We start from the raw sequence: 15,764 nt of genomic DNA, 5'->3' as shown, positions 1-15,764 counted from the left end.
TATTCGTCCTTTGTTGCTCTTGGAAATGCAGTCAATACTCTGGTATCACAGCACACAGCTCTCAGGATCGCGCTGTTTCGATTCTGGGACAGCTGCATCTGGCATGGGCCTCAGGCTGCTTACCGACCAACAAACTTTTTAAGCCAGATATCAATGGCCTCTTCTGATTCAATTATTTGTTAACAAATGAGCTTGCTAATGAATGCCAAATTGGCTTGCCTGAATTAAAACAAAGATGGCTTATAGATTAGCCTAACCAGTTTTCAGATATAGACTCTATCCGCAATGTAAATATAAATTCTTTTTTTTTTTTTTAAAGATGACCGGTAAGGGGATCTTAACCCTTGACTTGGTGTTGTCAGCACCACGCTCACCCAGTGAGCTAACCGGCCATCCCTATATGGGACCTGAACCCGTGGCCTTGATGTTATCAGCACCGCACTCTCCCGAGTGAGCCATGGGCCTGCCCATAAATATAAATTCTATATGTTAATATAGACAGAAAGTATTAAAGAATGTAAGGTCTATTTTTCAGAAAGGAAAACTGAAGCACAGAAAGATGAAAACAGTTGTTCTCGGGCCATTTGATTAGAAATGCTAAATATTGGAAATAAGTATGGTTTGTATAGCCAGTCATTCACTAACTTGATATCCTCAGTGTATCATATAATCCTAATGTTCAGAGCATGTACTGCAAGAGCAGTTTCTAATGGAAATTGTGATTAGAGTGTCATGATCATCAGTGATAGCATTAGCACAAATATCAGCTTAACACAAACCATACTAAAGAAGAGTGGCATGTGTTTAGAAGGACTCTGAAAATTTGGTTCAACATTACATTTCTTTTTAATCCAGGGACTTTGTTTATTGATATGGGAAAAACAAGGAAAGTTTTACCTGAAAGTTTTATTTATTTATTTTTATATATACATATATATAAACAAGAATAATTTAAACACACCGATACGTTTAGTAACACTTTCTTTGAATTTTCACAAATTTTAATATAATTAAACATGTATTTTGGACTTGTTTTTTAATGTGTACTAGTCTCTTACTGTGTATATCAACTTGTTTGGTTTTTTTTGTAGCTGTGTTTTAAATTGATTATATTTATGCAAAGCAAGGGGGCTTTGTAAATCAGGCTATTGTGACTTTTCCTAATTTATCGTGGATTTGTCAAAAATAAATCAAATTGACATTTCTTTTTAAATATTAAATGTTAAATTTTCTGACCATGCATACCTTGGAAGGACAGTTTACTTCTAAATGGTAAACACAAGATAAAAGATCCGATGACTTCAAGTTAGATATTTTGTAAAACAATGAGTAATGCTAATTTATATATTTGTGTTTTCTGTCAAAATTCTAGGATAAAAACTTTTTTAAATATAAACAAATTAAATGTGTTTTTGTTTGAATAGTTCCTATATCCCCCAAGTAGTATTACATAATAAATTTTCAATACATAGGTTTACCCAATGCTTACGGGATTCTAATAGGTTAACTTTGAAACGATGCTTTACCAAGAAGCACACTGAAAGCAAATTCTTTTGAAATATATGAGATCAACAGAGGTATGAAATTTATGTCCTTATAATTTGTTATCTCATGGCTGGTAACTGATACTGATAACTGTTCTTGAAAGGAGGGTCAAGTTTTAACATATAACCACCTTTTTATCAATTACTTGGAATATTTTTACTATGGTACTTCCTGTGAATTACTATTTTAAAGCTAATAATGTTATTATTGTACAATAGCACTTTTGCAAAAACAAACAAAACTTGACAACTTTATTAAAACCTCTCACTATTTACTAAAATCAACTGTTTTTATAATTTTTTTCTTTATTTCCCTATCACCCTCAATGGCGAGGTACTTCTGATAGATCTGTAAAGAAATTTTATCAAAGGGCATTTGAATTAAATCAAATCTCTTTCAACTTACTTTAATCAAAATAACTACCTATGAAAGTATATTTAATTTCTCCTCAGCATAAAATGGTTTCTGTGCATAGGAAAGCATGTGATCTCATGTCAACTTTTAAAAAGCAGTGTAAAATTGTATGTTTGTGACAGTTCCTACTTTCTTTTCAAAGAGGCTGTATATAAAATAGGTTAATAAGCAATAAACAAAATGATAGTTATATTACTTTAATAAATTAACAATAAAACAATATTTGGATTAAGGATAAGATAATTATCCTTTCCATTTTCAAGGCCATAATCATCACCGCCAATGACCAATGGTAGTCATAAGCCCCATTCCCAAGTGTTCTTAACTGCAAACTTTCACAAAGCTACCCAAAGTCCCAAACATTCAATTAAAGTGTAACCAATTCAGTCTGAGTAATGGTCCTTACGAAAAGTAACAAAATGTACTTTTGAAGAGCCGTATGCTTGCCTCTATTAAGAGTATATACTTCAATCATTTCAGAGCAAGTGTGACAATACCATTACTTTGAAGTGTGTGATTTGATTCTTAATAGAATTTCTCAATTTGTGTATGACTATTTTCTTAGTAGCCATCCAGTTTCAAAATCATGAGAAACTTATTCCATCTTTTAAATAATGTTCACGGGTGATTTTGCCCTCTGAAACAACTCTAATTCCCGGTTTACACTCTGATAAAATATTCAAATATCAGGGCTCTGATTAACTAGGGTAGAATAATCCATTAAGAGCCACAATTTTTACAGGAAACACACTTCCACTTGGCTATTGAAATATATGTGGAATTTTATAAAAACCATCACTTTTTCTTTTCCTTTCCTACAAAGGTTATATTTAAAATTTTCTTCAGTGTTTTAAAAGCCCCCAAAACTGGAAGCTAATTTTAAAATGGAACAAAAATGTCCAGAATGTCTGGTTTCCTCTGCCTTCACATCTCTCACTCCCATACATATCTATTACAATTGTATCAGTATTGCAAGGCTCAGTTCAAATCCTTCAACTCTAATGCCTTTTTTGATCCCTGTCCTCTCTCTTCTCCAAGCTAGGTATGATTCTCTCCCTTCTCTAAATTCCTGTAATACTTGGTGGTTCTCTTATGTTATCCATCACAGTCTGTCTTGTTGCTACAAGTTAAATGGGCACTTTTCTTTCTCACATTTAGTTTGTGAGTTCCTGGAAGTCCAGGAGTATGGCTTATTCATCAGTTTCCCATATTGCCCAATACAATTACATATATATATACATATCTCAAGGGTACGATGTTTGTTAAATAAATGAAGAATCAAAGGAAAAAACTCAATGTGTTGTTGCAATTAACTATACTCTCAGGATTCTATATATAATTATATCACCTCCTCATCAAAAGGAAAAAATATTCAAAAGCCTAGATCTTACAATACTTGGAAGGAAGGCAGAGAGGCCATGTGCCAACCGAATAGGAAACAGAAGATAAAATTATAAAATATCCTTTGTGTTTCATTATCCAATGGCCATAAACTTTGAAAAATAGTGTTCTAATAATGATAATGACAATGTAATAAATTATTGTAAATATGTGTTTAATGTTTCACAGGTTTTAACATATATTTTACTCACATTATCTCAAGACAGCCAATGAAAGAAGTGGCATAGATTATCTCTATGATCTTCATTTTACAGTTGAGGAAACACATTCAGGTGGAATAAGTATCATACCCAAGGTCATTCAGCTAAAAAGTGCCAAATTAGGATTGGAACCCAAGTGTGTCTGACTCTAAGTCCTGTATGGTATGTCATACCTCACAACTGCCTCTCAAACTCCAAAAGGATGCAGTGTGTAGGTTGTTTTACCCCAGCAATGGGAACGGTTTTTGCACATTCTTCTACTCTGTCATTAGTCTGGCCATGCCTCCCAAACACTGTGCACATGATTGCAAAATAGGAAGCTAGAATTAAAAGTGGATCTGTGCTCATGGAATAAAAAGAAATCAACAAAAGCAACAATAAGTCTGGCAGGTCTGGTCAGAAACCAAACTCATCAATACTGTATGCTAACCAACTGAGTCAATGAACTGTGTGTTACTACTGAAGTTTCAGTGGTATTGCTAATAATTTATCAAACTTTACACGTAATTAACACCTTTGTCCTCTTCTAAATCATGATTCTTACCTTTATAACAGAGGCACCAGCTCTGGAGAGTGGACTGTGAATCTGGGCTGCAGCAGCCATATTGGCAATAGTATTGAGATGGTTCATCTGATTCATTGCCATGGCAACTGAAGCAGGAGGTAAACTGACTGGAATTAGGGGATGAGGCATCATCATAAATGGCAGATCCAGTCCTAAAAGAAACAGTGCATGTTAAACTTGTTACAGTATGGTGCTATGACCTAGATTTTTAAAAAGTATCTAAATTCAATGCATTTAAGTAATAAGAAGTAACTTTCTTCTTAAAATTTCTTTTTAATCATTATAATATGTTGATGTGTTGATAATTTCTAGTTTAACACTTCTTTAAGAGACTTAATAGGGATACTGGCAAGGTAGGATGTAGATTCTCTAAGCTTCAGAACTATTGAAGAAAATAACAATTGGAGTATACTACACCTTCTTAGATATAAAACTCCAGAATGAATGCTTATAGCTCTAATTTGAAGTCTTTGTCAAAAAAGAATAACTTCTCTATCCAACTGTTTTCTGGTTTAATAACAAATACCAATATTGTTGAATAGTATCAGTAATTCCATTTGTTTTCATATGCAAATTGAAATAATTTTTACACATTTTAACATCTTAAAGTCTATCTCTCAAGTATTATGCACATTCCATTCGTGCTAGCCACAGATATGTTATCATGTAAAAGGTAGCGAATTAAAATAGTTGTCTATTTACACTTTATCAGGTTGGGATTTGTGAGAGGAAATAGCTTTGAGCAGAGGCTAGGGAAAGTTACCATAACGTTATGAATGTTAACACTTTACAATGTATTTTAAATTAAACTATTACCTCTGCAGTAATCTTGCCTTATTTTGGACAGAAGCCCAGAAACCAGTAATTTTTAACAGATGTTCCAAAACATCCTTGCCTATAATTTTCCTAAATTATTACAAACTACAGAAGTTCTATGATTGGCAACATATACATTAACCCTACACACAAATATCAACTATTTATAACATCCCGTTTTCCTCTTTGCCATCCCTTCCCTTCACTTTTTCTTTCTCCCCATATCACAACAGAGAACAACAGTGAATCTATAAAAAGTATATATACTTTGGCCCCCTAAATCCCATCGCTCAAAACAACAGTGCCAGTAATACAAACACTGCAGACACATTTTTTTTAGGACAAAGATATTCTCCCATTTGGTGGATTGTTTTTTTCTTCTCTTAACACTGTGTTTTACAAATCAGTTTTTAATTTTAATAAAGTCCAATTTTAATAAAGACTAGAAGGAAGAAGTGATGTTAATTTATTTGAGGTCCATCTCCTGATTTTAACTATGCTGGTTGATTTAAAGCTGTTAACAAGAAATTGCAAAGGCAGCACAATAAAATAAAATATACTTCCAGATAGGACAGGTCTCATACAATACTGAAGTGATCACCTCAGTTAAAGGAATTCCTAAATCAAAAACACATCAGTCACCAATATTTCTGATAAAGACAGCCACAAAATGCACTGTGATTAGAAACACACAAGGATCAAAACAAACTTAGAAACTTAAATTCTGTATGGAACTCAAGCAAAGGAACATTCTATGTACTATCTCCATATCCCAGAGAATATTAATAAAATATTTTAAACTTTTCCCTTATCAGTGTTCACTTATGGCTCATTTTCTCTAAATCCTTTCCACGAGCAATGTGCCAAACTAAACTTACCAGCTACGAAACATTTTTCCTGGGATTATTAATTCATCAGAGAAGTCTCAACACAAGGCTTACAACACTGAATTCAAAATGGCCTTCCCCACTCCATTTTATTTGTTTTTATTCATATATATTTTTAAAATTTTACTGTAAATTGACAACTTATAATTGTATATATTTATGAGACATAAAGTGATGTAATGATATATACATACAATCCGGAACGATTAAATAAAGCTAATTAACATATCCATCACCACAAATACATTCTGAAGGACATAATGTTAGGTAAAATAAGCCAGGCACAGAAAGACAAATACTGCATGAGTTCCCCAATATGTGGTACCCATCCCCTTTTAAACTAGAATTTTTTCAGTTAGCCTTCCAAAATTACTTAGATGCATATGCATTTTAATTCTTTATTCATCATATAGCTTATGCTATAATGATGGAATATTTTATAACGTATATTAAATTAATCACTGTTTATCTTTCCCCCAAAACCTTCACATTATGCTCAACATAATAGCAACCATCAAGGACCTAAATAGGTTTCTATATAAGGCTCATTTACCACAAACCCAAGATAGTTATTGACTGCAATTCTTTGTGCACACAGTGTTTTAGTCGTGAATTGATCAAACTGTACATAAAAAGTAGCCATCAGTGCCTCCCTTCACCTTTCAAATGCTTAAATAAGCCTTTGTTCATTTTACACTTTCCTTAACACTGTAATAATCTTTCCTCATTCTCCAAAGATTTTCAGCATCACCCAAACACCATCTGGCCATATCAAGAAATATGCCTACTTAAAGTCCAATTGACATGCAAACTAAATGCAAACTAAAAACAGAATTTAGCAGCCCATTGACAGTTTTAAAATAAATTCATCAAACGCTTCAAATAACCATGAAGGACTTAAAAGTCATACTTTCAGGTCATGACCTGCAATATCTAACCATCAATTAATATAATGCCCTAGACTCTAAGCTAATATTTACATTACAGGCCAGTTTAACAGTGACCCCACATGAGCTCCACATGCAAAGCATATGCAAATACTGAATTATGTAAGTCAACCTTTCCCCAAAGCTGAAAACATTAAATTAAAAGCCATCAATAGAACACAACACTCCAGCAATCCGGCTCATTCACATGCCAGATAAGTATGTAGACTTTTAATAGTATGGTAATGAAGACAAATCCTTTTTAAAAAATCACCAAAATGGATCATCTCTTTTCTGTCAACCTCAAGGACATTATGCAAGCTACCATGAGCATCATTTCTACTGCATGCTGGTATTCCAGCAACTCCTATAATTTTTATGTAAGTGCATGGCATCACCTCCTCATAGCCATAAAGGGTATGAACTTCTGTAATCCTCTAGTTCTCCCTCTAAATCCCACAGTGATTTGCTTCCCAAGTCACGTTGACCTCTGTAATATCTTGCCATTTTCACAATGACTTCCAGGCATTAATTTCCTTATGCCAGTGCCCTGTCTTCCTGTTTGGTCTTCCTATGCCTTTTCATTTGCCTTTCTACTCAAATTTTGAAAGTACTCAGCCATAAAAAAGAATGAAATTCTGCCATGTGCAGCAACATGGAATAGCCTGGAGAAAATTATGTTAAATGAAATAAGCCAGACACAGAAAAAAATACCGCATATTCTCCTTCATACCTGGGTGCTAAGAAAAAAAGAAAGAAAGAAAGATAGTAAAAGAGAAAGAAAGAAAAAAGATAATAAGGGGAGGAGGGAGGAAGAGAGGGAGGGAAGGAGGGGTACAGAGTGAGAGAGTGAGAGAGTGAGAGAGTGAGAGAGAGAGAGAGACAGAGAGAGAAACCACAAAACTTTCGCAAAGAGATAAACCTAAGGATACTAGAGATGGAGGCGAGGGAGGTAGGGGAGTTGGAGAGTGGTAGGTAGGGTGGAGGGCATGGGGAAAGACTGATTTGTAATGATGAGTATGCTAATAATAAAATAAAATAAAATGTCCAGGGACGACTTACTACCTCTAGAATCAAATAATCAAATAAAATCTCTTTGATTTAATACAGAATTGCCTTTCTAGTTTTGATATCTAGTAATTTTCTATGTATGTTCTACTCTAGCCAGATCCACTGGACTATTTGCAGTTCCCCACAGTTTTAATTCACCTTAGCCTTCACTCATATTGATGCCTCTCTCTGGAATCTGCCCCTCTAAATCAAATCATTTGCCTACACTAAAGTCCACTCCCTTCTGTTTTAAATTAACAGACTTTATTTTTAGAGAAGTTTTACGATTACTGAAAAAAAAATGAGCAGAAATAACAGAATTTTCTTTTGCCTTCACTGTCAGCAAACAGTTGCCCCTCTTATTAATATTTTACATTAATATTAATGTGTTATATTGTTACAATTGACAAATCAATATTGATATCATATTAAATATAGTCCATAGTTTGCATGAGAATTCACTTTTTGTGTTGTACAATATATGGGTTTTCATAAATGCATAATATTATGTATCTACCAGTATGGTATCATACAGAATAGTTTCACTACACTAAAAATTCTTTGTGCTCTGCCTGTTCATCCCTCCCTCCCCCCAACTTCTGGCAACCACTGATCTGTTAACTGTCTCTGCAGATTTGCCTTTTCCTGAATGCCACATAGTTGGAATCAAACAGTATTTAACCTTTTCAGACTGGCTTTTTCACTTACCAATATGCACTTAAAATTATTCCAGCTCTTTTCAAGGTTTGATAGCTCATTTTTTGTCCTTATTGCTAAAAATTGTTCCATGCTTTCAGTGTACCACAGCTGGTTTATGAATTCACCTATTGAAGGAAACGTTGGTTTCTTCTACTTTTTAGCAAATATGAATAATGTTGCTATGAACATTGGTGTGTAGGTTGTTGTGTGGACATAAAGCTTTAAATTAATAGGGAAGACATTGATTAGCTTTATAAAAAATAGCCTAAATTTCTTAAAAAGTGGCTATACCATTTTGCATTCCCACCAGCAGTGAGTTGAAAGTTCCTGTTGCTCTTCATCCTTGACAGTAATTGATATTGACAGAGTTACAGATTTTAGCTATTCCAATAGGTGTGTAGGAGTATCACACTGTTTTAATTTACAATTTCTTAAAGACATACAATGTTGAGAATGTTTTCATATGCTTATTTGCCATCTGTATATCTTATCTGGTGAGGTGTTTGTTCAAGTCTTTTCCCCACTATTAACTGGATTTTTTATTTCTTAATGTTGAGTTTTAAGAGTTCTCTGTATATATTCTATCTGTTTTTATCATATATGTGTTTTGCAAAGATTTTCTCCCACTCTATGGCTTCTCTTTTCATTCTCTTGTCAGTATGTTTCACAGAACAGTTTTAATTTTATCAAATTCCAACTTATTATTTTTTTTTTCTTTTAAAGGATCATGCTTTTGGTTTTGTATCTTAAAACCCATTGTTAATCCCAAGACCACCTAGAGTTTCTCTGATGTTATCTTATTAGTTTTGGAGATTTGCAATTTACATTTAAGTTTGTGACACATTTTGAGTTAATTTTTGTGAAAGGCATAAGATCTGTGTCTAGGTTCATTTTTTTTGCATGTGGATTTCTGGTTGTTCCAGAGAGATTTGTTGAAAAGACTATCATCTCTCCTTTGAATTGTCTTTGCTCCTTCATCAAATATCAATTCATTATATTTGTGTGGATCTATTTCTAGGCTCTCTATTCTATTTTATTGATCTATTTGTCTATTCTTTTGACAATATCACACTCTTTGGATTACTGTAGTTTTATAGTAAATCATAAAATATGGTAGTATCACTCCAGTGATTTTGTTCTTCTTCAATATTGTGTTTGCTATTTTGGGTCTTTTGCTTTCCATATAAATGCTAGGATCGGTTTGTCAATATCCACAAAATAATGTCCTTGGATTTTGATTGAGATTGCATTAAATCTATAGAACAAGTTGGGAAGAACTGACATCTTAGTGATATTGAGTCTTCCCATCCATGAACATGGAATCTAGCTCCATTGACTAAAATATTCATTAATTTCTTTCCTCGGAGCTTTGTAGTATTCCTTTTATACATCCTATACATATTTTGTTAGGTTTAGACATAAGTAATTCAATTTATTTGTTGCTGATGTAAATAATGCTTTTTAATTTCAAATTGTAATTTTTCATTGCTGCTACATAGGAAATCAATTGATCTTTGTATATTAATTTTGTATCATGCAACCTTGCTATAATCCCTTATTAGTTCTAGGAAAATTTTTTTGAGAAATCTTTGGAATTTTTTAAAAGGACAACAATGTTATTTTTAAACAAAAACAATTTCTTCTTTCTCAATCTGTGTAACTTTAATTTTCTTGTCATATTGTATTAGCTAGAACTTCCAGTACAATGATAAATATGAGTGGTGAGAGCGGGCATCCTTGTCTTGTCCTGATCTTACGGAAAAAGGATCTAACTTCTCAAGATAAAGAATGATGTTAGCAGTAGGTTTTTGTAGATGTTCTTTATCAAGTTGAGGCAGTACCCCTGTATTATTTCTGAGAGTGTTTATTATGAATGAGTATTGTATTTTGTCAGATGTTTTTTCTGATCTATATTTGGGATCATATATTTTTTCTTCGTTAGCCTGCTGATATAAATGATTACATTAATTGATTTTCAGATGTTGAACTAGCCTTGAATATCTGGAATAAATCTTACTTTGTCATGGTGTGCAATTCTTTTTATACATTGCAGTATTCATATGTTAATATTTTATTGAAGATTTTTGCATTACATTCATGAAAGACATTGGTCTGTAGTTTCCCTTTCTTCTGATGTTTTTGTCTGGTTTTCATATTTGAGTAATGCTGGCATCATAGAATAAGTTGGGACATATTCCCTCTGCTTCTATGTTCTTGAAGAGATTATAGATAATTGGTATAATCTTCCTAAAATGTTTGGTAAAATTCAGCCGTGAATCCATGTATATATATACGCACACACTAATATATAAATAGATATGTCTATTTCTTCTTGCATGAGTATTGGCAGATGATATCTGTCAATAAATTGGCCTATTTCATTTAGGTTATCAAATTTGTGTGCATGAATTTGTTCAGAATATTCCTCTGTTATCCTTTTAATGTCCATGGGATTAGTGCTGATGGCCCCTCTTTCATTACTGATATTTGTAATTTGTGTCTTCTCCCTTTTTCTTAGTTAGTTTTACTAGAGGTATATCAATTTCATTGATTTTTGTCAAAGATAAGCTTTTGGGTTCATTGTTTTTCTCTATCAATTCTGTGTTTTCTATTTCATTGGTTTCTGCACTAATTTCTGCTATATCTTCTGCTTACTTTAGATTTAATTTGCTCATCTTTTTAGTTTCCTAAAGTAGAGGCTGATTTTATCTCTTTCTTCTTTTTAATACACTAATTCAATGCTATAAATTTCCCTCCAAGCACTGCTTTTGCTGCATCCCACATATTTTGATAAGTTTTATTTTCATTTTCGTTTACTTTAAAATATTTTAAAATTTCTCTTGAGAGTTTTTTTTTTTTTTTTTTTTTTTTACCCATGTGTTATTTAGATGTGTGCTATTTAATCTCCAAGTATTTTTGGATGTTATAGCTATCCTGCTGTTATTGATTTCTATTAATGCCATTATGGCCAAAAGCATACTTTATATGTGTCCATTCTTTTAAATTTGTTAAAGTGTGTTTGACACTTTTTAACACAAGGTAGGCCCAGAATGGGCTTACCTTGTTGAATTTTTTATATAATTTTGAGAAGAATATGTATTATTCTGTTATTGGATGAAGTATTCTAAAATGCCCATTAGATCCAGTTGATTGACAGCAATGTTCAGTTCAACTATCCCCCTTTTGATTTTCTCCCTGCTGGATATATCAATTACTGATAGACTGGCACTAAAGTCTCCAACTATAATAGTGGATTCATATATTTTTCTTTGCAGTTCTATCAGATTTTGCCTCACATTTTTTAATAAAGGAATTTATTTATTTATTTTTTTGTCTTTTTCCGTGTCCAGCAATGGATCGCAACCCTCAGTGTTGCCCCCGCACCGGACTGGGGACCGGCAACGGGATCGCAACCCTCGGTGTTGCCCCCGTGCCTCGCTCAGCCAGTGAGCGGGAACCGGTCTGTATGTGGGATCCGAACCCTCGGGTGGGAGCGCCGCCGCACTTCCCAAGCAGCACACTTATCCAGTGCGCCACCGGGCCGGCCCTAAAGGAATTTATTTTTTAATGAAATGTATTGATTGTGCAAATTTATGGAAGACAAAGTTATATTTTAATATGTCTGCAATATGTGATGATCAAATCAGGGTAACTTCTTTGTGATAAGAACATTTGATTTCCTCTCCTTTAGACATTTGAGAACATACAATAAATTATTGTTAATTATAGATGCCTAGCAGAACTGTACACATATTTTGACACTCAGGTGCAAACATTTTAAGGTTTGTCATCTCTTCTTGGAGCATTGGCCCCTTTATCATCATGTAATGCCCTTCTTTATTCCTGATAATTTTTGTTGCTCTGAAGTGTGCTTTTTCTGAAATTAATATTGGTACTCCAGCTTTCTATTGATTAGTTAGTATACTATATATTTCTCTATCCCTTTACTTTTGATCAGTGTGTGTCTTTATATTTAAACTCAGCTTCTCATAGACAACATATTGATGGGTCTTGTTTTGTTATCCACTATTCCAGTATCTGGGGTTTTCCTGTTATTTTTTTGTTTTGTTTTTATTTTTATTTTGCTCAACACAAAATTTTATAGAAAGTGTGTTCACATTTAAGTAAAGACAAAAAAATGTTTTTTGACATTTGAGGTTACTAGAGCACACAAGCCAATATCTGTCTTTTAATTGGTGTATTTAGACCATTCACATTTAAAGTAATTATTGATATAGTTGGATAAATAGCTCCCATATTTGTTACTATTTTTTTATTTGTTGCCCTGGTTATTTTTTCTTTTTCTTTCTCCTTGTCTTCCACACTTTTGTTACCTTTTCTGGTATTAATTGAGCATTTTAGGTGATTCTATTTTCTCTCTCTTTTTTAGCATATCAATTACGCTTAATTTTAAAATTAGTTAGAGGTTGTCTTAGAGTTTTCAATACAAATTTACAACTAATCTAAGTTCATTTTTACAAATATCACTATACCACTTCATGGGTAATGCAAGTAAGACAGTATTTTCAATTCCTCCTTATCATCCCTTGCACCATATTGCTGTCATTTTTTAAATTATCCTTAAGGTATAATCACCAACACATTGCTGCTATTATTATTTTGGATGGACTATTAGATTACTTAACAATAAGAAGATAGTATTTTAATTTACCTTAATTTATTCCTTCTTTAATGCTTGTCCTTTCTTTATGCAGATTGAAGTTTCTAATCTATATAATTTTCCTTCTCTCTAGGACCTTTCAGCATTTTTGGCAAGACACGGCTACTGGTATGGTAACAAATTCCCTCAATTTTTGTTTGCCTGAGGAAGTCTTCTTTATTTCTTTTTCACTTTTAAAGGGAAATTTCACTGGATACAAAATTCTAGGTTGGTGAAGGGTATTTTTTCAACATTCTAAATATTTCACACCACTGTCTTCTTGCTTGCCTGGTTTCTGAAGAGAAGCCCACTGTAATTCTTGTCTTTGTTCCTGTATGGGAAGGAAGCATTTTTTTTTAACCTTTGTCCTTTTTCAAGATTTTCTCTTTGTCTTTGATTTTCTGCAGTTTCTATATGATATGCCTAGTTGCAGTTTTTGGTATTTATCCTGCTTAGTGTTCTCTGAGCTTCTCGAATCTGTGATTTGGTGTCTCACATTAATTTTGGAAAATTCTCAGTCATTGTTACTCCAAATATTTCTGTTACTCTTTTCTATTTTTCTGGTATTCCCATTACTCCATTACATTAGTATTCCCATTACCCCATTAATGTCTCACATTAATTTTGGAAAATTTTCAGTCGTTGTTACTTCAAATATTTCTATTACTCCTTTCTATTTTTCTAGTATTCCCATTACCCCATTACATGTTCACTATACCTTTTGTAATTGTCATATGTTTCTTAGATATTCTGTTCTTTTTTCTTTTCTTTTCTTTTTTCTCCACCCTTTCTTCACTTTGGTTTTCAGTTTGGGAAGATTTTATTGACATATCTTCAAGCTCACTTATTCTTCCCTGGGCTGTCTTCATTTTATAGATGATCCCATAAAAGGAATTCTTCATTTTGTTAGAGTGTTTATTTCTAGCATTTCCTTTTGATTCTTTCTTAGAGTTTCCATTTCTCTGCTAAATCTCCCATGTGTTCTTCTATACTATATACTTATTTTATTCCCTTAATATCAGTTATTTTAAATTCCCAGTCTAAGAATACTAAAATATTTGCTATGCCTGAATTTGATTCTGATGCTTGATCTGCCCCTTTGGACTGTGTTTTGTTTATCTTTTATGCCTTGTAATTTTTTGTTTAAAGCCACAAATGATGCATCAGGTAAAAGGGACTGAGATAAATAGGCCATTAGTGGTAAGTTTAGGTTGATGTGGCTGAGAGTTAACCTGTCTTAACTGTTTTCCATATCTGTGGTTTTTGAGGTTAAATTTTCCTCTAGTGTTCTTATTTACATCCCCCTTATATTTGGCTCTCTCTAGAGTACACAACTTAAATAGGATCTGAGGCTTGCAGTTCTTTTAGCTGTAATCCCCTTTTATTGTATAAGAGCCATATTGTGGTGGTGGTAAAATGTGAAGAGAGAAGCATTCTATAACCCTATGATTAAGTCTCACTCCCTTAGCAAGCCTGTATCCCTGGGCTGTGACTTTCACTAGTGTTTTTCAGTTTGCACCCACCTTAAGTGAGACAGGAAGGCTCAAGGGGGCTAGAATTGTATGTCCCTCCAGCTTTTGGAGTGGTGCTGCCCTGTGTGTGATCTCAGTCTCTAATCAATCTAAAAAAGAGTTGGTGATTTTCAGAGTGTTCAGCTTTTTTCTTGTTTCAAGAATGGGAGAAATTACTTCTAAGGTCTTTGTACGTCAGACTGAAAACCAGAAATCCTTTAAGTCACTCTCCTTTATGACATACCTTAATCACTTCTTTTCTAATTTCTCATAACATAATATTTACAACTTTTCTGACATTCATTTTATTTGCTGTTGCTTAATATTTCACTTTGTTAAGATTTTACCCTTATAACTTCTTTAAAGTAAAACATCATAACTTATTTTTGTATGCTTAATAACTGATGAATTTCATTAAGATTTGGGACATCACATTAAAATATCTCAGATTTCCTTTGTTGTTTTAATCCCAGGGTTTAATGGAAGAATGAAAGTCTCAGGGAAAGGAGTAATGGAACTCTTCTCCCAGATTTTCTGTTTGTAAGAAAAGTATGATTTTAGCCAAGTAATATATATAAGACCCACTTTGCTGCAGAAAGACTTCTGAGTCTTTGCAGTCACTAAAAACATCACCTAAACCTGAATTTGTATACATTAGCCACAGTTTGATTATTAAGTAATAATAATACTTATAATTTATACAGTATCTACTATATGCAACTCACTGTATAAGTATTTTATCACTTTTAGCCCTCACAATAATCTTAAGTGCGTGTATTTTTATCCCCATTTTGTAGCTCTGGAAACTGAGACTGAAAAGTTAGGTGACTTCTCCAAAGCCAAACAGTGATGTGGAATTCAAAAGATGTGGAATTCAAACCCAAGTTCATGTGATTCCAGCTAACATTCTTTTTTTTTTTTTTCCTTTTTGTCTTTTTTCGTGTCCGGCAACGGATCGCAACCCTCAGTGTCGCGCCCGTACCAGACCAGGACCGGCAACGGGATTGCAACCCTCGGTGTCGCGCCCGCACCTCGCTCAGCCAGTGAGCGGGAACCGGTCTGTATGTGGGATCCGAACCCTTGGCGGGAG

General features: G+C 33.4%; 1 protein-coding gene across 1 annotated transcript in view; it reads right to left on the bottom strand.

The window, feature by feature from the left end:
• Positions 1-4,086: 4,086 nt before the first annotated feature.
• The window catches only part of LOC103604609 (dachshund homolog 2-like), a 59,950-nt gene continuing 48,272 nt past the window's right edge, over positions 4,087-15,764 (bottom strand). Inside the window, exon 3 of the mRNA XM_008589177.1 lies at positions 4,087-4,277. Coding sequence (XP_008587399.1) covers positions 4,087-4,277 — 191 coding nt within the window. The remainder of the gene's footprint in view (positions 4,278-15,764) is intronic.

Source organism: Galeopterus variegatus, unplaced genomic scaffold, assembly GCF_000696425.1.
Source record: "Galeopterus variegatus unplaced genomic scaffold, G_variegatus-3.0.2 Scaffold5283, whole genome shotgun sequence".
NCBI classification, from domain to species: Eukaryota; Metazoa; Chordata; class Mammalia; order Dermoptera; family Cynocephalidae; genus Galeopterus; species Galeopterus variegatus.
The sequence above is the reverse complement of the archived record's forward strand: the minus strand, read 5'-3'. Positions and strand labels throughout refer to the sequence as shown.